Source organism: Pongo pygmaeus, chromosome 11 (assembly GCF_028885625.2).
Source record: "Pongo pygmaeus isolate AG05252 chromosome 11, NHGRI_mPonPyg2-v2.0_pri, whole genome shotgun sequence".
In the NCBI taxonomy this organism is placed as follows: domain Eukaryota; kingdom Metazoa; phylum Chordata; class Mammalia; order Primates; family Hominidae; genus Pongo; species Pongo pygmaeus.
The window spans coordinates 142906428-142929278 of NC_072384.2; the positions used below are offsets into that span (position 1 = coordinate 142906428).

The window sequence follows — 22851 nt, forward strand, 5'->3', positions numbered from 1 at the left end:
AAAACCATCAGATCTCATGAGACTTATTCACTATCACGAGAACAGCATGGGAAAACCCGCCCCCATGATCCAATTACCTCCCACCAGGTCCCTCTCACGACATGTGGGGATCATGGGAGCTACTATTCAAGATAAGATTTGGATGGGAACACAGCCAAACCATATCAGCTGTGCTGTGTGAGGAGCTGGACAAGCCACATCTTCACACACCTGCAGCCACAGCCCCACCATGCCCAGCCTGCACTGCAGGCTCCCAGAGGGAGAGCAGGGGTCCTTGGCAGGGGCACTGGCTGTGGAATCCACATGGGAGATGCTCGCGAGGGCTGGCCTAGGGAAAGAATGGAGCTCAAACCACGGCTCCCAGGAAGGAGTGAGTGCCGGCCTCCAACCTCCATGTTGAACACATCCCTGAAAATGACTGACTGTCTTCTCGGCAGACCTCAGCAGGCTTAGGTGAGGAGGCACTTCATACACCCCTCTAACCCGGAACATAAGGCTGGAGTTTTATTGGGCTTACAAAATGGTTTGGAGGTTTATTAGGCTTATGGCAGAACACATCTTAAAATAAAACTATCAAAACATGAGAAGTGTCATTAGAACTTGGTCAAAATCCATGCCCTAGCTGTATGGTAAATGAATTTTTATTTAAAATTTCATGAAATCCAATTGCCTCAAGCTATAAAATTTACAGCTCAACTTTAACTTCAAACTTACATTTTCAAGTCTGAATAATACACCAGTGAATATAAAATTCTTGCATAAAAATATCAATACATTCAAACTCACTCTAATGTTCTTTACTCATTTAATTGGAGGGAATACAGGTATATATAAAATTAATTTTATACTTGCATTTTTATTCATTCATTACACTCATACGATGTGGTTCATTTTCTTTGTCGGTTATACAGTATATTGCCTGTTACTTCACAGAGGTGTTTCATCAATCACTTGGACATGAAATTTGAATCTAAGTTGTATTTTTTTAAGAAATCCTCCTGTGAACTTTTTAAATAAGGTGCAATGCTTCTTACCTTTGTGAAGCTGCGTGTGTTTTATCTTACTGCTTAGACTGTGGCATCTGTGAGGTCAGGGATTTGTTCATGTTTAGGCCACGCCATTCATCATTTACTGAACTGAGAAGCACTTAATCAATATGTGTGTCTCAATGAATGATCAGCCAACTCCCTGGAGAAAGACGGTCTCTTCCCGAATTCCCAGAATGACTCTAGTCAGTGAAAAGGCAGCCTGGCCTGTGGGTGCAGAGCTGGGACACCTGTGACTCCCAGGTGTGGGGCAGAGGGAAGAGCTTGGCAGAGGACAAAAATCGGGCTACGTCTGCCTGGCTTGGGCTCTTTTCTGGGGAGGCCACCCTCCCATTCCCCTGGAGGTGCCCCCACTGCAGGATCTAAGGCATCCCAGTGGCCCCATAGCTGGAGTGTCCAGGGAGCAGGGGAGGCTGGGACAATTCTATGGCTTTTGATTTTTTAGGACTTTTCAAAAATTTTCTGTGCCATAGTTTCAAAGATGGAATAAAATATATGCCATTATTAGGGAGAAAATGAAAGTCATATATGCTGAAACAACATAGCCAAAGTTGTAAATGTGGCCTTGCTTCTCACTGCACAGAGGACTGTGAGTGATAAATATCTCCCCACCAGGTACACACCTGGGATGCCCTGACGTGTCCCCGCCCAGACCTCAGCCCGACTCCACGCCTGCTTCAGCTCTCGGTGACTGAAAGACCTCTCAGTTCTGACCCCCAGAGGCGGCTCTGCCCTTGGCCGGGCTGCTGCTGGTGAGGGCAGGGCCCTGGGCTCCGTGTCCATCCCACTGGGGGGTCCTGGGCTCTGTGTCCACCGCATCGGGGGGTCCTGGGCTCCGTGTCTACTGCATCCAGGGGTCCTGGGCTCTGTGTCCCTTGCATCGGGGGGGTCCTGGGCTCCACGTCTACCACACTGGGGGGTCCTGGGCTCCATGTCTACCACATCGGGGGGTCCTGGGCTCCATGTCCCTTGCATCAGGGAGTCCTGGGCTCCCTGTTTACCACATGGGGGGGTCCTGGGCTCTGTGTCCACCACATTGGGGTGTCCTGGGCTCTGTGTCCTCTGTATCGGGGTGTCCTGAGCTCTGTGTCCTCCACATCGGGGGGTCCTGGGCTCTGTGTCCTCCACATCAGGGGTCCTGGGCTCCGTGTCCATCGCATAGGGGGGGTCCTGGGCTCCGTGTTCTCTGTATCGGGGGGTCCTGGGCTCTGTGTCCTCTGTATTGGGGGGTCCTGGGCTCTGTGTCCTCCATATCGGGGGTCCTGGGCTCTGTGTCCTCCACATCGGGGGGTCCTGGGCTCCATGACCATTGCATTGGGGGGTCCTGGGCTCCATGTCCATCACATCGGGGGGTCCTGGGCTCCGTGTCTACCGCATCGGGGGGTCCTGGGCTCCGTGTCTACCACATCGGGGGGTCCTGGGCTCCATGTCTACCGCATCGGGGTGTCCTGGGCTCCGTGTCCTTTGTATCGGGGTGTCCTGGGCTCCGTGTCCACCGTATCGGGGGGTCCTGGGCTCCATGTCCACTGCATCGGGGGTCCTGGGCTCCGTGTCCTCCGCATCGGGGGTCCTGGGCTCTGTGTCTACCGCATCGGGGGGTCCAGGGCTCCGTGTCCCTTGCATCGGGGGGTCCTGGGCTCCATGTCCTCCATATTGGGGTGTCCTGGGCTCCGTGTCCTCCTCATCGGGGGGTCCTGGCTCCGTGTCTACCGCATCGGGGGGTCCTGGGCTCTGTGTCTACCACATCGGGGGGTCCTGGGCTCCATGTCCCTTGCATCAGGGGGTCCTGGGCTCCGTGTCCTCCGTATCAGGGTGTCCTGGGCTCCGTGTCCATCGCATCGGGGGGTCCTGGGCTCTGTGTCCTCCGTATCGGGGGGTCCTGGGCTCTGTGTCCTCCGTATCGGGGTGTCCTGGGCTCTGTGTCCCTTGCATTGGGGGGTCCTGGGCTCCATGTCCCTTGCATCGGGGGGGGTCCTGGGCTCCGTGTCCATTGCATCGTGGGGTCCTGGGCTCTGTGTCCTCCGTATCGGGGTGTCCTGGGCTCTGTGTCCCTTGCATCGGGGGGTCCTGGGCTCCGTGTCCCTTGCATCGGGGAGTCCTGGGCTCCGTGTCCATTGCATCGTGGGGTCTTGGGCTCTGTGTCCTCCGCATCGGGGTGTCCTGGGCTCTGTGTCCTCCGCATCGGGGTGTCCTGGGCTCTGTGTCCTCCGCATCGGGGTGTCCTGGGCTCTGTGTCCTCCACAACGGGGTGTCCTGGGCTCTGTGTCCTCCGCATCGGGGTGTCCTGGGCTCCGTGACCATCGCATCGGGGGGTCCTGCACAGGTTCTCACTCTCTGCTGCACACGCGGGTCAAGGGCATCGTCGTTGCCTGGATGACCGAGCGGCCCCTGACTGGACTCTGAGGCCCCCTTCCCACCGCAGCGGCCGGGGCAGCCTCACAATAAAAGTCAGTCCTTGCCCATCAATGGCCGCATATTTCACAGGAATAAAGTCTGCATCCCTGTAGTAGTCTTAATGCCTGTAAGGCCTGTGTGATCTGCACCCCGCGTCAGGCCACCTCACTCCCTCCAGCCCCGCTGGTAGGCCTCCTGCTCCCGAGTCCCTGGGTCACATGCCCAGGCTCGGGGAGCTCACCTCTCACCCCCTCGTGACGCTACAGTCTGCCCTGGGGACAGTGCTTCACGCTCACTTCTGTGTGACATGACCCTGCTCCTGGGACAAGAGCTCCTCAAGGGTCCTTGCCTGCTCGTCCACTGACATGGCCTCACCACTCAGGACATTGGCAGGTATTGGCTGATCAATCGAATTAGCTGAGCTGTCAATATGGAATACAAACCCCGTTTTGTTGGTGCTGCTGCTGCCATTTTCTCAAGGGAGGGTTGGGCCTCTGTGTATCCAAGTGTGGCTTAAGAATAAAACTCGTAATCACAGGACAGGATTCAGTGTGCAATCCGTGCATCTGTTACTAAATTATCAGGGGCTGGAGTTTTAATCAAACTCTAAAGCATGTTCTCAAAGCAGATTCAACACTTTAAATCAACTTTGTTATTCCATGTTTTTCCTGAAAGCAGCTAATCACTGTGGCAGTCATCAGAGTTGTGTGTGTTGTGTGTGTGTGACATCACAAGACCTACTTTGAATATTCAATTAGGCAACATACAAGCAGTGCCTTTCACATACTTTTCCTCTACCCAACACGGCAACCTGGTGGAGCGTGGCAGGTCATGACTGTCCATGATTGAAGAATGGCGATGTCTCGCTTAAATGCCCAATGTGGTGTTTGAAAATATATGGGCATTAATAGAGTTGGAAACCTCGTTATCATGCTTTTCAGAGATTGTATCAGCTGCCCAAGTGTCTCCTCATACACTCAGGATTTTCAGCTTATGTCTGAGGAAGAATATGAATGAGTAAGAATATAGGTACAAATAACTGAAAAGATTAAAACATCATTGTCTTAGACAAAATGTATCACACTAGTGCCAATATAAGATCAGAAATATGAAACAAACCTCAAAACTATCCTCCCCAAGTGATATGTAAGTATCCATGATGTTTATAGCTCATTTATTTTTTAAAAAAGCAAACTTTAAGACAATGTGCCAGCCTTTTCACCGTGCAGCGTGGAAATGGGAAGGGAGCTGTGGCATGTGACCCGCGATGGCCCTGCCCGCCTGTCCTGTGCTATGCCCCGTGTGATTGGCAGTGTGATGAGACTCAGGTCGTTCAGAAATGCCCGCACCTGCCAGCAAAGCCGAGTGGGGCCTGCGCCACTGGCCTGAACTGAAGGGCAGCAAACATGTGCTTTCTACATTTTTCCTCAAACGTCATCCAGTCAGGGTTTCTGAATCTGCACTGTTTGATCTGTGACCTGTGAACTGCACGCCTGCCTTGATCACTGTTTTTCTTTGGTGTGTGAGAAAATCACTGCAGCCCCTTGTGCTTGGCTGCCAGAGAGAGAAGCGTGGAGCTCCTGGTGGAGTGACCCTCACCCATCGCCTCGGAAGCATTTTTCCTGCAGCCCCTCATGACTGTGTGCACTAAGACACAAGTACAATCTCTGCCTTGATTGACACCAGGGGTGTAATTGACATGAAACGAGGGGCCAGCCCTGTTCACTGGTGACCAGGTGGCCAATCCCTTGTATTGGTGAACAGCCCAGGCATTGGTGGCCAGCCCTGTGACCTGGGGGGGTGGTCTACTTGCCTAAAATCCTGCCCAGCACCAAGGATTTGATGGCTTTGAATGCTGTGCCGGACGACAGGCTCACTTGTCTCCGAGCTTTCTGGTTCACCTGCCCGGGAGAAACAAACACCAGAGAGGTTCTGATTCGAAAGGAACAAGGTGGGAAGTGAAGAAAGAGAACAAAGCAAAACCGATGAAAAGTCTGTGGTGCCCCGTGGAGACAGAACCAGCCCTGGGAGCTCAGGACCCCGATGGGCACCGGCTCCACAGTTTTCATCTGGCAGATGCCCCTCCCCCATATCCCCTTCCTCGCCCTCCCTGTTTTCCTCACAGCTCTTGCTATTTCCATACAATACAAACCATCGGGAATCTGCAGAACCCACAAAAAGATGCAAAAGCCCAAAGTATTGGGTTCAAGATCAGAACTTTTACATATCTCAAAATAAAGCCGGAAACATGAAGCCAAATTATACTTTCCATGTAGACAGAAAATATGTCAAAACTCCCTTCAAAAGTCCAGACAGTGCACAATTTCACTCACTCTGCAGCAAATCAACTCTATTTTGTTAGTCAGGCAAAAGTGAATCATCATCATTTTCTATATAAGCTGTCTCTTTACATTATTATAACATTTGTACCCATGGATTCCCACTGGAGAATTATTTAAAAAAAAAAAATTCCAGTTCTAGCCATGCACAGTGGCTCACGGCTGTAACCCCAGCACTTTGGGAGCCCGAGATGGGTGGATCACGAGGTCAGGAGTTCAAGACCAGCCTGACCAACATAGCAAAACCCCATCTCTACTAAAAATACAAAAATTAGCCGGGTATGATGGCACAAGCCTATAATCTCAGCTACTCGGGAGGCTGAGGCAGGAGAATCACTTGAACCTGGGAGGCGGAGGTTGCAGTAAGCCAAGATCACGCCACTGCACTCCAGCCTGGGTGACAGAGTGAGACTCCGTCTCAAAAAAAAAAAAAAAAAAAATTCCAATAATTTACCATGATAAAATAGACATTTCTCTAGTTAGTAAATTAAAACAAGGAGACATGTGAGTAGGCACAATTTTATACTGCATGTGGTAGATTTCCATTGCTAAAAAATAAAAAATAGCAGACACAATTTTGACTTTTTGTCCATGACACATAAGAATAAAACAGAGCAGGGACTGGCACTGAGCTTCATTATGAAAATCCTGCCTTAGGTGATGCCTCGAGTGGGGCTCATGCCAGGGAAGGAGCCGTTACCTCGACAAAGACCACCCCCTCTTCTCTGCTGATCTTCATGTGGTAAAGGTTCCCATCCGCCATGTTCTTGAAATTCAAGTTAACAACGTCAGGGTCCTGATGTGTGTCCAGCTTGTACCTGATCTGCAAACTCCCTGAAGGGGAAAATAGAACATTTTTAAAATGAGATATGTTAAAAGCTGCCTTTCGTACTCCAGAGAAGTTGTTCTTATTCGTGTGCTTCCAGAGGAACGTTTTGCAGGAGTCTGTTTAGGGTTCCGCTGGGATGCACCTGTGTTCCCAGTCCTCACTCTCCGGAAAGGCGTTGCCTCCTGGTGCCGCCCGGGGCCACCCCGGCTATATCATGCTATTTCAAGGTCAAGGGAAAGTTGCTGTTAACAAGAACTCTCTTTCCTATAACCCTTAATTTTCTAAAAGTGAACACCTGAATCGCACACATGCTGGAGTCTAAAGCCCACGCCACTTTTGCAAAAAAGAACATGATATTAGGGAATGCTGAAGTTGCAACTTTGTGAAATGTTGGAATCATTTTCCGTTTGTCTGTTCCGGTCTCCTTTATGTGCACATCCAAGATTCTGAAAGTTGAATAAGAGAAACGCACAGCCGGCCCTGACACATGCGTTGCTGTGAGGGTGCTGGGTTCCTGAGGGGCTGTGATGAGTCCAGCTGGTGGTGGCCACGGATTAAACACTGGCCTAGACTCCACTCTCGTTGCCTTTTTACTGGATGAGAAGGCGACCACTTTCCAGGTTCCTTCCAGCCTGAGGATGATACATTCCTACTGCGTTCAAGGTTTCAGCCTGGGGATGATACATTCCTACTGCGTTCGAGGTTTCAGCCTGGGGACAATACATTCCTACTGTGTTTGAAGTTCCAGCCATACATACTTTGGATGCCAGAACCCTGGGGCTGCGCTTGAAATGGCAGCATGTTGGTTTGTTTGACACACAGTAGGTTTCAGTTCCAAAATCCACGTCGGTAACCAGGACATGGAGACTTGGGTACTGTGATATGTTTTTGCCAGGAGGCAAGGTTTCTGTGGATCCACAGCTCCGACAGCTTTACCTGCTTCAAGAGATTTAGACCTGTGTTCTGATGATCACCGGGGAGGTACTAAAATTCTGTTAGCCAGACATTTTTGAAAGTTTCCCCAGATATTAAATCAGCACCTGACATTCCAGTTAAGATGCTTAAAGCCGGGCCTTATTTCCCACCATGGAAATGCAGGAGCTGGCTGATGCTTGTGATTTTGTACTTTCATTGTCAAGTGGATGGGGCTGGGCCCACCATAGGACCCTGGACAGGGCAGGACACTGCTGCTCTGGTGCACCTGCTTTGCCGGGCTCCCGCCACCTCAATTCTTCTCCCCTTTCCTTAGAAGAAGGTGAAAATATTTTCCATATATAACCAGACACCTTATACTTCTAATGAAGACCTTCCAGGGATAGTAAGAGTTCTCTTTACATGAGATGTGCAAATTTATCAAAAAACTTTACAGAAGGATCTTAATGCAATTACTGAAATGACACTGTTGCAACAATGTTTGTATAGTCCCACAAAATAAAACACATACAAGCAAAATGACATTTGGAGAACATGCAATTTTTTCCTCATTTGTAATTTGAGAGGTGTTAAACACATCATCTTATTAGAGTTCTAATAATATAATTTACTTTTCTCACGTGAAAATGACACTCACCGTTTTTGGTAAGGATGATGGAAAGGTACTCCTTGTAGAAAGAGTCCACGTAAAGCAGCAGGCTTGGGGCTTGCACCGTTCGGAAGCTGAATGTGATTGTCTCTCGGGTCAACGTCGTCTCTCCCTGGAATGAGGCAGCGTGGGAGGTGGCATTCGTACTTGGGGAATAATATTCCTGAAAATTGTAAGTCACTGAGGAGCCAGTTCCAAAATATGCAGAAATCTCTGAAATAATATGCACATTTTTAAGTTGTTAAAGACTGAAGGCTCATTGCAAGTATACCTATATTTAGAATATTTGAATAAACAGAAGAGTAGAAATTGGTCTAACAAGTGCTCATATATCTCAGAAATGACTATCACAGTTGACCGTTGCAGACTTCAGGACAGTCCTTATTAAGTCTCGGTGTTAAAATCACACAGGCTTATCCTTCAGGGCAATGTTGCCATTTCAAGCTCAATGCACTCCTGTTTGGTTTCAGGCGGAAGCCAGGCTTCCCGGCCATCACCTGCTTGGTCTTCAGTTTCTTTCCTTAAATCTCCCTCCATGTTTGTCTTCTGCTTTGCAGGTGGCAGTCTTCTCCAGGAGTGATAAAGGAAGGAGCTCAGAGGGCCCCTTGCCCTTCAAAGATCCAGGGACAAATGTCCAGTTATTTCAGTCAGACTTACTTGACGACTCGCAATTAAAATTAGGATAATGGCAGGTAAAAAAGTTCACACAGTCTCGATTTCTTGGGCATCTATGGTGCTAGTATGAGTTAGTTTTGTTGTTAGTATTGGGGAAATAATATATACGGCCAGGGAACAATTACGAAAATAATTATAAGAGCGTGGTCATGGAAAATGAGTAGCTCTTCTGTAACAGGGGATGTGGAATCTTGAAGGCCTAATTGAGTAGGATGAGCTATTAAGACATACAGCACGTAACCTATAAATTAACTTTGACAAAGTTACGCAATAATTTTACTGATATCGAGAGAGTCATCGAGGTTATGGGATCGGCTTGAAACAGGTTTCTGGGGGTTCAATTCCTTCCTTGCTCGTTTGGGCTTTCACATAGGCGGGCTCTTCGAATGTATGGTGAGCTGAGGGCAGCACCATGAATTTGGGAGAGGAAAGTGGTGATCTGCGCATCCAGGCATCAGAAGGCCGTGCAGCTGTTCCTACGTCAGTTCATGAGTGTGTTTTTGGCATTCAGTGACATGACCCCAGGTGCAGTGTGTACATGGGGACGGGAGGGCATCGGTGGTTCCATCACTGCACCAGCTCTTATCTGTCTGGCCACAGCAGGTCCCTACCTGGCCAGGCAGGGTCACTGAGTGACCTCCCCCAAACCCACCCCCAGGTCACCCCGGTCACTTCTTCATTGTCCACAGTACAATATCAACTTCTCCTGTAATGCTTGCCGCCATGAAAGCATTTCGATCGCACTTAGCAGAGGTGGATATGGAGCCATTAAAAAGTGAGATCTGTGCTCACGTGGAAGGGACAAAATACCTTTTCAGTTAACTTTAATGGGACATAATTAGTACAATAAACATACCCACTTACAGGGTAAAATAGGAAGAGATTTGGGAGGTGTATCCACCCATGAAATTACCACCACTATCAGTATTCAGAACATCCCCAAGTTTCTCCTCTGTGCTCTTGGCAGTGACTCCTTCCAGAAGCTCCTGCCCAGGCCTCACAGATTTGTTTTCTGTGACTCTACACTGATTGGCATTTTCTGGATTTCATGTAAACGGAATCACACATTGGGAGCTCTCTCTTTCTTTTTGCCTGACTTCTTTCACTGAATGTAAGGATTCTACGTTCATCCATGTTGTGGAAGAGTAGGACCTCACCGGACGTGGCACAGATCCTGCTCGCCCCTTCAACCTTCCCAATGTTCACGTTGCTTCCAGGTTTGGAGATGATGAATCAATCTGCCGTGGGCGTTTGCATGCAACTTCAGGTGCCTCTACATTTTCATTTGTCTTGTATGAACACTTAAAAATCACGGATAGCAGAATCATGTGATGTTTCAGAAGCTGCCCAAGAGTTCTCCGAAGTCACTAACGTTTACCCTCCTACCAAGTGTGTGTTGGAATTCCAGTTCCTCTGCATCAGTGCCTATACTTGGCAGCATCAGTCTGCACAAGTGTAGCCATTCAAATGCTTGTGCAGTGCTGTCTAAATGTGAGTTTAATCTGCATTTCCCTTGTGATGATCACATTGAGCATCTGCTCAGGTGCTCATTTGCCATCTGTAGCTTTTCTTTGGTGGAGTTGTTATTGGGCTGTAAAATTTACTCATTCCGGACCTAAGTCTTTCAGTAGATACCCATAATGTGAGTACTTTAATAGTTGTATCATAGTAGTTTTTTGATGAGTGAAAGTCATTAACTTTGATAAAATTCAATTTGTTATGATTTTTTTTTGTATTCTAGGAAACTTTCCTACCTCAGGGTGACAAATATGTTCTCCTTGGTTTTCTACTAGAGTTTTTATAACTTCAGCTTTTACATTTGTGTCTATTACCCATGTCAAGTTAATATTTGTATGTGGTATGGGTTAGGGGTCACGTTATGTATATTTTTTCCATTTGGCTATCCTGTTGTTCCAGAACCACAGCTTAAAACACTTCCTTTTTCCCCTTCGCATGCCCTTAACACTTTAATGAAAAATCTATTGAATATCTGTATCTATATCTAGGTCTATATCTATATCTGTGTATACATGTATGGATTTTCTGTCTCCTTGCAAAATCACCACCCCCATGTATTTCCATTTAAAATTAGAATTAGCTGGACAATTAGGCTAAAATTTTGATCGGAACACTCAATTTATAGATCAGCTTTGGAAGAAATGACATAGTAATAACACCGAGTCTTCCAGTTCATCCACACATTATAGTCCTCATTTACTTAGATGTTCATTTATTTTAGCAGTTTCCACTGTAGAGGTCTTATACTTATTTTGTTCCGTTTATCTGTAAATATACTTTTTATTGTATTTTAAATAGAATTTTATTTTGAAATTTGTCACATTGTTTGTAATAGTACATAGAAATTCAATTAATTTTTGTATACTGTTTTCTATGACTTTTAGTTGTAGTAGGTTTTTGTATATTCCTTATGACTTTCTATTTAGATGATTATATGTCCTATGACTAAAGAGAATTTTATGTTTTCTTTCCAATGTGTGGCTTTTTATTCTTTTTCTTGTCTTATTGCACTGGCTAAGACTTCCAGCATGTTGAAAAGACATGGTGGGAATAGAGATCTTTGCTTTTTTCTCCATTTTAGGGGAAAGCATTCTTTCTTTCACCAGTAAGTATTTTAGTAAAAGGATGTTAGATGTTCTCTCTGGAGCTATGAAATTTGCCTTATATTCGTAGCTGTTATACTGTACTTTGTCAAATGTGCTTTCCACATATATTGAACTTATTATCTATTTTATTCTGTTAATATAATGACTCTCCTTGAAATATTTTTGAAAATTAAAACTGTTGCACTTCTGATATTAATACCACTTGATCGGGGTGTTATTTTTTCCATATTATTTGATTTGCTTTGCTAATATTTTGTTAAGCATTTTTGTGTCAGTATTCATGAAGAATATTTCTATGGTTTTTTTGTTTGTTTTGTTTCTTGTAGTTTTTATTAGATTTTAACATCAGATCTTTAGCTGGCTTAGAAATGGTGCTGGAACGTATCCTCTCCTCCTTTCTATGCTTAAACAGCTTGTGTCAGACTGGTATTGTTGTTTTCTTAAATATTCTCTAGAAATTAGTAATTAATTATCTGAACCTGAGATTTTTATGGTGGGAAGGTCTTTACTTAGAAATTTAATTATTAGTGGTTACAAGTTATTCACCCTTTGTGGGTCAGTTTTATAATTTGTGCTTTTAAAGGAATGCGCCCATTTAATCTAAGTTGTGACATTTATTGTTATGATGCTGTCCATGATATTCCATGGTTATTCTGGAGTTTGTAGCCTCTGCCATGACATCATAACTTTTTTCCTGACATTCGCAATTTTCCTGAGTGTCTTAGTAGAAATTTCCCCTTTTCCTGAGTGTCTTAGTAGAAATTTATCAATTTTATTGATCTCCTCCATAAACCAACTTTAAATTACAGGTATCTCTTCCTTTGTTTGTCTGTATTCTATTTCATTTATTTCTACTTCATCTTTTTCTCTTTTAATTTCTTTGGGTTTATTTTGGTTTTCTTTATCTAAATTCCTAAATTAGAAACTTATATTATTAATTTTATACCTGCATACTTTTGTAATAGAATAATTTAAAGTCATAAATTTTCCTCTAAATACTGCTGAAGCTGTGACAAGTTATATTTTAATGTAGTGTTATTTTTATTATCGGTCAATTTAAATATTTTCTAGTTTCATTTATGAGCTCTTTGACGTGTGGATTGTTTAAAATTAAATTATTTAATTATTGATGTGGTCACACGAGACTCCAAGGCTCTCTTCACTTTCCCTCCAAATCTTTCTAGTCTTCAGTTGGGGGATTTTTATTGCCCTTCAAGGTCACCGATTCTTTCTTCTGTTGAGCCCATGTAGGAATATACAATTGGTTCTTTAATTTCAGTAATTGTATCTTTCAGCTCCTACATTTCCATCTGTTTTTAAAATGGTTTCCATTGCTCTGTTGAAGTTCCATATCAGCTTATTCACTGACAGTGTATTTTCTTTATTTTCCTGAACTTTATTTTCTTGGAGTAATATATAACATCTACTCAATGTCTTTGCTGAAACAGTGAGAAAAACGGGCCATTCAGAGTCAGTTCTCAGTAACCGCATTTTCGCCATGTATGTGGAGTATCATTTCTTGATTGTCTGCATGTCTGGTGTATGTTACTGAAAGCTGGACACTGCAAAAGCCTCGCTGCAAGTGCCCTTCCTTCTGCTTGCCCTTGCTGCCTCTGCATCTTTGCTCTGCTGTTGACCTGGTGGGTGGTTCACATGCCTGGATACACCTGCGAGTTTGTCTCCCCCAGGGTTGGCCTCCACTGATCCCTGCTGTCCTGGCGGCCCTTGAAGGTCTTCCTGAGGCTGTGTAGCTTGGGGATCAGGTGACGATTTGGGCACAGATTGCATTAACACTTGGAGACTCATTCATTCTGCTCTTCCTTTGCTTCCAATGACCTGCCTTTCCCAATGTGTAGCTGCTCTGGTGCCCTTGGCTCTTGAGGGGACGCTTGTGCCACCAGCCCCCTGTGCTGACATCATCTGAGGTTTTTATTTTGGAACAACTGGATTTCCCCTGTGTCTTGAAATGGTGAGAGATGACTTGGTTTGTCATCACAGAGTTTTCTTGAAGTATAACATATAATTGTGTTGTCACTATTTCTAGGCAGTTAATTCTTTTGAAAATCAACAGCTGATCCAATTTTGCATCCAAGCTTATACTCCAAAGCCCAGTGAATGATGCTGCACAAAGATTCCTGAGTAAAAGCGCTGGGTTTGTTTCATGGTGTTTTCTGTGTGTGCCCACGGGTGCATGAAACACATCAAAACATTCCCAGAATCATGTCCATCTTACAACAGGCTCCTTCTATCTTTGTGAAGCATGGCTTGTAACTTCGTAGGTGAGGGAGGCTGAAAAATATCCTATCACTCTGACTGTGTCAAGAGATTATCAACAAATCCCAGAGCAAGATATTTAAATGGCTGTTTTAGTTGTTTTGATATTTAATGGAAAATGTAGTTATTATACTAGTAAAATATATTTTTGGAAAGCATTCTTCTTGTGACACTGGAATGTATTACCTTAAATAATAATGTCGCCTGAAGTAGTTTTGAAACAGTCAAGGGCCACATGGGAGAGATTTTTAATAACACATGATCTGAAAACATACGCATAAGTTAGAAAAAGATAAAATGCAGATAGTATTTCAAGACGACCACGGGATCAACACTGAATTTTACAGTAGAGTCACATTTCCTTCTAATAAAAAAAAGATTGGCTGTAAAATAGTGATTTACCACAGGAAGTTAGCAATTGAGATACTTTTATGAAGTAGCTACACAGAAAACGTGTATTAAATCTTAAATGTCCACATGGCCCACATGCTGCTTTTGGCCCCGGTCCCCGTTGGCACTCACCGCTGGAGCAGAAGGGCCCCGTGTATGCAGAGAGCTCGCAGTCGCAGGAGAAGCCCTGGCGCCTCTCGCGGCACCGCCCCCCATGGAGACACAAGCGTCCGTAGGTGCTGCAGTGCCCGGGGCACCCAGGCTCTACGCCGGGCGTGACCTTCGCCCTTCCCTCCAGGTCCAGGATCCTCCCATTCACCTGCAGCGTCCGAATGCAGCCCAGGAAGCCCCTCTGCCTCGCGGCCGTGCCACCTGAAACAGAAGCACAGAACACAGCCAGTGACGTCGCCTGGGGGCTTCATGGGACGTGTAAGTGTCACGACTTTCAAAAGCTTTAGGAACAAACATAAATTTAGAAACATAAATTTGAGGAATCTCCAGGAACACTGAAAAAGTATTCCTTTCTTGAGAAAAGTTGAGTTTGGTTCATTTTATTCTAAACAGATTCCATCTTAATTAACTAAGGAATTATTTTTAAGTTAGTCTCATTAGAATGAAGGACAAAATTTAAGAAAACACCAATATTACTGCAATAACTGTAACGTGATGTAGTGTACATTGATATGATTAGCTGAAATGTGATAATTTTTTCACATCATTGAAAACAAACTTCTGTGGATGTCTGACAAAGACAGAGTGACAAGGACTAGGTTTACTCTCCCACTTTAAAAACAATGTAAAAAGCAGCTAAGCACACAAAAAAACAATAGTTCTGAAGATGCTGCACATGAGATGCAAATGTCAAGGATCCCTGGGAGACGAGGGGATAAAGATGGAAGCCACAGGCGTCTGCCTGGAGGGGTTCCCAGGATAGGAGGGAGGTGGTGAGAGCCAGAGAGGACAGTGGCACTCAGCTTCTGGCAGAGGGCTGGGGAGCAGAGAGCTGGGGAGCAGAGGGCTGGGGAGCAGAGGGGTGGGGAGCAGAGAGCTGGGGAGTAGAGGGCTGGGGAGCAGAGGGGTGGGGAGTAGAGGGCTGGGGAGCAGAGGGCTGAGGAGCAGAGGGGTGGGGAGCAGAGGGCTGGGGAGCAGAGGGGTGGGGAGCAGAGGGCTGGGTGGAGAAGAGTCCGGGCATCTGCAAGCTTCCACTCCAGCACTGAGCTTAGCACTGGCTGACATACTCCACAAGAAAAACATCAGGGGCCAGGACAGAGGGACTCAGAAGATTAAAGGGAGCAGCCTCAGGGGATGCACAGGGCCGTCTCCACTGCCGCAGCGATGAGCCACAGACTTCAGGGGCATCTGGTACAGGACAGAACAAAGTTTTCCCTCAATAGTGAGAAACATTAATACTAAACTAATTGTTCTTCAGTCCCACCTAAAAAAGCTTAAAAGCAAGACCACAAAAAACCAAGCTGTTTCCAAATACCTTCATTTCATTCCAGAAGAAAGCTCAAAAATGTGCAAAGAAATACACACATATCTAGTATCCAGCAAGGTAAATTCACAAGGTCTAGTATCCGATAAAGACAGGTGTATAAAGAAGCAGGGATCAATGGCCAGTCCCGGGGAGAAATATCAACCGATTGACACTTATCTAGAAATGGTATCCACGACGGAATTCACAGAGATGAATATTTTAAAAAGCTATTATGACTAAGCTAGAGAAATAATTGAACATTTAGAGACGTGAAAGAATTTCAAAGCCCAAATTGAACTTTCAGAGATAAAAATTATAATTCTTGAGAAGGAAAAACCCCATCAAATGAGATCAAATATTAAACATTTCAGAAGAAAAGATTAGTGAACCTGAATACTTGGCAATGTAAAGTAGCCAAAATGAATCACGGGGGCCAACAGGCTGAAAACAACAGCAGAAAGGTAAAGAGTGTCCATCAGCTCTGGGGAGACTTTAAGCAGCCTAACGGATGCTAGTGGCAGCTCTCAAAAGGGGAGAAAAATATTATGGCTGAAAATTGTCTTAATTTGATTCAAACTGTAAACCTACAGTTTATGAAACTCTCTGAAATGCAAACACAGCAAACAGAAAGGCCCATCACTAAAAAGTTGCTTAAAAGTTCACATAAATAAAAAATGATGAAGTGAGCCAGAGACCAAACATCAAAGACAAGGACCACGGGAGAAGGGAAGCCAAAGTCAGGCCGCTGGGCGGTGTCTGCGGAGGATCGGAAGGAAGCCGCTACCCATGTAGAATTCTTCATCATGAAGGCAGCTTCCAGAAGTGGACCTGAGAGAGAGGCTTTTTCAGATAACAAAACCCGACAGAACTCCTCACCAGCACATCTGCACCAGACAAATGCTACAGCAGAAGGAAGGGTTCCCCAATGGATTGCTGGGTCTCCACACCGTGTGGGTAAATCAGAAAAACATTTCTGCATTACCACTAAAATATAATGGACTCTTTGAAAATATTCACATTGTCTTTTTTTTTTTTTTTTTTTGAGACGGAGTCTCACTCTATCACCCAGGCTGGAGTGCAGTGGTGCGATCTCGGCTCACTACAAGCTCCGCCTCCCAGGTTCATGCCATTCTCCTGCCTCAGCCTCCCAAGTAGCTGGGACTATAGGCGTCCGCCACCACGCCTGGCTAATATTTTGTATTTTTAGTAGAGATGGGGTTTCACCATGTTAGCCAGGATGGTCTCAATCTCCTGACCTCATGATCTGCCTGCCTTGGCCTCCCAAAGTGCTGAGATTACAGGCGTGAGCCACCACACCGGGCCACAGCATCTTTTAAAGCATATGTCATGTAGAATTACAATATCTGACAACAAAAGCACAAAGGCAGGGGGAGGAGATAAAAATGCACAATTGTAGGTTTCTGCTGCTGTCCATGGAGTGGTAACGGGTCACTTGAAGTTGGACTCTAATAGGTTAAAGATGACTATACACCCAAAACAACCAGTAATCTCTCTCCACACACACACGAGCTACCACCAACAAGTCAGTGAAAGAGATAAAATAGAATCCTATAAATTATTCCATCCAAACAAAAGCTGAAAAAGAAATAGAAAAGGAACAGATGGGACAAATGGAAGATAAATAGTAAGTTGATAGATTTAAACTCAGTCGTGTGAAAAATCTTATTAAATATAAGTATAAACACAAATGAAATTAAAAGACAGAAATAGATTGTTTAATAATACAATACTCCACTAAATGTTGCCTAAACAATACCCACTTCAAATATAAAGAACAAAGAGGTTACAAGTAAATGAACTGAAAAAGATACACCGTGGTAGCACTAATTGAAAGGAAGCTATAGTGGTTATAGCTATATCAGAAGAAGTCAATTTCAGGCCAGGTGCAGTGGCTCATGCCTGTAATCCCAGCATTTTGAGAGGCTGAGGTGGGTGGATTGCTTGAGCCCAGGAATTTGAGACCAGCCTGGGCAACATGGCAAAACCCCATCTCTTCCAAAAATAGAAAAATGTATTGTGAGGATTCTACGTTCATCCATGTTGTGGAAGAACATGGTGTGGTTGTGCATGCCTGTAGTCCCAGCTACTTGGGAGGCTGAGGCTGGAGGATCAATCCCTTGAGCCCAGGAGGTCAAGGCTGCAGTGAGAACAAGATCCCATCTCAAAGAAAAAAAAAAAAATCAATCTCATTTCAAAAAAGGAAATCCCTAGAAAATGTCCAAATAGTTAGAAAGTAAACACAACACTCATAAAAAACACATGTGCCAAAGAAGAAACCAAAGGAAAATTAAAAGTATTTTGAACTGAATGAAAATTAAAATACAATCTATGAGTATTCGCAGGTTGCAACTATAGCAGTATTTAAGTGACAACAGTTAGCAGTACAGGCCTATATTTGTGGAGAAGAAAGGCTTCCAATCAATTGCTTCACCTTCTAGTTTAAGAAAATAGAAAAAGAAGAGCAATAAAACCTAAAGAAAACAGAAAAAAAAATCAGAGTATTAGTCAATGAACCAGACAACATAAAAGTAGTAACCAATAAAAACAGAAGCTGGTTCTTTGGAAATACCAATAAAATTAATAAATGTCTATCAAGACTGATAAGGTGAGAGGGAGGGAAGGAGAGAGGGAGTTGGTGAGAGAGACAGAGACAGACAGAGAGAGAGAGACAGAGAAAGAGACACAGAGAGAAAGAGAAAGAGAGAGACAGAGAGACAGAGAAAGAGAGAGAGAGACAGAGAGAGAGAGAGAGAGCGAGCAGGCCGATTACAGGGCTCTTCAGTGGGGAAGGTGACAACACCACAGGTTTAACCAAAATCACTAAAGGATTGTGAACATTTTATGCCAATAAATTTGACAAATCGGCTGAAATGGAAAAATTCCTTGAAAGACTCAAACTACCAAAGTGCTATAAAGAATAAATACACAGCCATGAAAGCTGTATATCAATTAAAAAAATAAACTTATACTTGGAAACCTTCACACCATTGAAACCAGGAGCAGAGATGGCTTTAGTGTTGAATTCTACCAGATATTTAAGGAAGAAATAATTCTAATTGTACACAAAATCTTCTAGAAAGAAATAAAGAAGAGGAACTATTTCCCAACTTATTCTGAGGTAGCATTACACTAATACTAAAACTAGACTGAGTATTAAAGGAAAAGAAAATTACACAGACATTCCTCATGAAAACAATGCAAAAATTCTAAACAGAATTTTAGCAAATCAAATCCAACAATATATATCAAAAAAGGATAATTCAGGCCGGGCACAGTGGCTCACACCTGTAATTTGGGTGTGAGCATTTAGGGAGGCCAAGGTAGGTGGATCACCTGAGGTCAGGAGTTTGAGACCAGCCTGGTCAACATGGTGAAACCGTCTCTACTGAAAATATAAAAATTAGCTCGGTGTGGTGGCGCGTGCCTGTAATCCCAGCTACTCAGGAGGCTGAGTCATGAAAATTGCTTGAACCTGGGAGGCAGAGGTCGCAGTGAGCCAAGATTGCACCACTGCACTCCAGCCTGGGTGACAGAGCCAGACTCTGTCTAAAAATAAATAAATAAAATAAAAAATAAAAAAACCAGAATATGCATCATGAGATCAAGTAGGTTTTATCTTAGGAATGAAAGTATTTTTCCTTTTTTAAATCAGTAATATCTCAATATAATTCACCATAATAATAAAATCATTTAAAAGTACAGACATCTGATTACACCAATCAGTGCAGAAAAAGCCTTTGATGGAATCCCTCATCCACTCCTGATAAAGTCTCTCAGCCGGCTAAGAATAGAAGAGATGCTCCTTAACCTGTGGTGAGGACATTGCCAATACTACGGCACTGGTGAGAGGCTGAGACCTGTGAGGTCAGGCAAAAATTCTGTTCTGAGCACACCTATGCAATTTGTACTGGAGATTCAAGCCAGTGTCATAGGCAAGAAAATATGGGAACAAAGCATCCGTCCTGGAAAGAAGAAGTAAAGCTGCCTTTATTTGTACATCCCGTGGTTTTCTTTTTTTTTTTTTATTTTCCCAGTGAGGTTTCTGTGATCTCTTTATTAGACACAACGTGTATCAGCTATTCAACTCATAAAGAGCTAAAAAACATGCTAGGAAAGGAGAAATATTTTCTGTCTCTCCCTTCCTGTGAAAATGTCAGATGAGCTCATCTGTGTTCTCTCCTTTCAATGAAAGATACACTCATCCCTCAGCTCTCATCTTATTCTCATTTCCCATTGATGATGTCAGGCAGGCCTTACAGTATCGCTTTTGTGATCTTTTTTTTTCTTTTTATTATTATTATTATTATTATTATTATTATTATACTTTAGGCTCTATGGTACATGTGCACAACGTGCAGGTAAGTTACATATGTATACATGTGCCATGCTGGTGTGCTGCACCCACCAACTCGTCATCTAGCATTAGGTATATCTCCCAATGCTATCCCTCCCCGCTCCCCCCACCCCACAACAGTCCCCAAAGTGTGATGTTCCTCTTCCTGTGTCCATGAGTTCTCGTTGTTCAATTCCCACCTATGAGTGAGAATATGCGGTGTTTGGTTTTTTGTTCTTACGATAGTTTACTGAGAATGATGATTTCCAATTTCATCCATGTCCCTACAAAGGACATGAACTCATCATTTTTTATGGCTGCATAGTATTCCATGGTGTATATGTGCCATATTTTCTTAATCCAGTCTATCATTGTTGGACATTTGGGTTGGTTCCAAGTCTTTGCTATTGTGAATAATGCTGCAATAAACATACATGTGCATGTGTCTTTATAGCAGCATGATTTATAGTCCTTTGGGTATATACCCAGTAATGGGATGGCTGGGTCAAACGGAATTTCTAGTTCTAGATCCCTGAGGAATCGCCACACTGACTTCCACAAGGGTTGAACTAGTTTACAGTCCCACCAACAGTGTCAAAGTGTTCCTATTTCTCCACATCCTCTCCAGCACCTGTTGTTTCCTGACTTTTTAATGATTGCCATTCTAACTGGTGTGAGATGGTATCTCATTGTGGTTTTGATTTGCATTTCTCTGATGGCCAGTGATGGTGAGCATTTTTTCATGTGTTTTTTGGCTGCATAAATGTCTTCTTTTGAGAAGTGTCTGTTCATGTCCTTCGCCCACTTTTTGATGGGGTTGTTTGTTTTTTTTCTTGTAAATTTGTTGGAGTTCATTGTAGATTCTGGATATTAGCCCTTTGTCAGATGAGTAGGTTGCGAAAATTTTCTCCCATTTTGTAGGTTGCCTGTTCACTGTGATGGTAGTTTCCTTTGCTGTGCAGAAGCTCTTTAGTTTAATTAGATCCCATTTGTCAATTTTGGCTTTTGTTGCCATTGCTTTTGGTGTTTTAGACATGAAGTCCTTGCCCATGCCTATGTCCTGAATGGTAATGCCTAGGTTTTCTTCTAGGGATTTTATGGTTTTAGGTCTAACATTTAAGTCTTTAATCCATCTTGAATTGATTTTTGTATAAGGTGTAAGGAAGGGATCTAGTTTCAGCTTTCTACATATGGCTAGCCAGTTTTCCCAGCACCATTTATTAAATAGGGAATCCTTTCCCCATTTCTTGTTTTTGTCAGGTTTGTCAAAGATCAGATAGTTGTAGATATGTGGCATTATTTCTGACGGCTCTGTTCTGTTCCATTGATCTATATCTCTGTTTTGGTACCAGTACCATGCTGTTTTGGTTACTGTAGCCTTGTAGTATAGTTTGAAGTCAGGTAGCGTGATGCCTCCAGCTTTGTTCTTTTGGCTTAGGATTGACTTGGCGATGCAGGCTCTTTTTTGGTTCCATATGAACTTTAAAGTAGTTTTTTCCAATTCTGTGAAGAAAGTCATGGGTAACTTGATGGGGATGGCATTGAATCTGTAAATTACCTTGCAAAGGATAGCCATTTTCATGATATTGATTCTTCCTACCCATGAGCATGGAATGTTCTTCCATTTGTTTGTATCCTCTTTTATTTCCTTGAGCAGTGGTTTGTAGTTCTCCTTGAAGAGGTCCTTCACATCCCTTGTAAGTTGGATTCCTAGGTATTTTATTCTCTTTGAAGCAATTGTGAATGGGAGTTCACTCATGATTTGGCTCTCTGTTTGTTATTGATGTATAAGAATGCTTGTGATTTTTGTACATTTATTTTGTATCCTGAGACTTTGCTGAAGTTGCTTACCAGCTTTAGGAGATTTTGGGCTGAGACAATGGGGTTTTCTAGATATACTATCATGTCATCTGCAAACAGGGACAATTTGACTTCCTCTTTTCCTACTTGAATACCCTTGATTTCCTTCTCTTGCCTAATTGCCCTGGCCAGAACTTCCAACACTATGTTGAATAGAAGTGGTGAGAGAGGGCATCCCTGTCTTGTGCCAGTTTTCAAAGGGAATGCTTCCAGTTTTTGCCCATTCAGTATGATATTGGCTGTGGGTTTGTCATAAATAGCTCTTATTATTTTGAGATATGTCCCATCAATACCTAATTTATTGAGAGTTTTTAGCATGAAGGGTTGTTGAATTTTGTCAAAGGCCTTTTCTGCATCTATTGAGATAATCATGTGGTTTTTGTCTTTGGTTCTGTTTATATGCTGGATTACATTTATTGATTTGCGTATATTGAACCAGCCTTGCATCCCAGGGATGAAGCCCACTTGATCATGGTGGATAAGCTTTTTGATGTGCTGCTGGATTCTGTTTGCCAGTATTTTATTGAGGATTTTTGCATCAATGTTCATCAAGGATATTGGTCTAAAATTCTCTTTTTTTGCTGTGTCTCTGCCAGGCTTTGGTATCAGGATGATGCTGGCCTCATAAAATGAGTTAGGGAGGATTCCTTCTTTTTCTATTGATTGGAATAGTTTCAGAAGGAATGGTACCAGCTCCTCCTTGTACCTCTGGTAGAATTCGGCTGTGAACCCATCTGGTCCTGGACTTTTTTTGGTTGGTAAGCTATTGATTATTGCCACAATTTCAGCTCCTGTTATTGGTCTATTCAGAGATTCAACTTCTTCCTGGTTTAGTCTTGGGAAGGTGTATGTGTTGAGGAATTTATCCATTTCTTCTAGATTTTCTAGTTTATTTGCATAGAGGTGTTTGTAACATTCTCTGATGGTAGTTTGTATTTCTGTGGGATCGGTGGTGATATCCCCTTTATCATTTTTTATTGCATCTATTTGATTCTTCTCTCTTTTTT

At 43.7% G+C, this 22851-nt stretch overlaps 1 protein-coding gene across 1 annotated transcript in view; it reads right to left on the reverse strand.

The window, feature by feature from the left end:
- The window catches only part of LOC129031637 (contactin-associated protein-like 4), a 207029-nt gene that overhangs the window by 4365 nt on the left and 179813 nt on the right, over positions 1–22851 (reverse strand). The window contains 4 exon segments of the mRNA XM_054478145.2: positions 5254–5341; positions 6480–6613; positions 8179–8403; positions 14286–14525. Coding sequence (XP_054334120.1) covers positions 5254–5341; positions 6480–6613; positions 8179–8403; positions 14286–14525 — 687 coding nt within the window.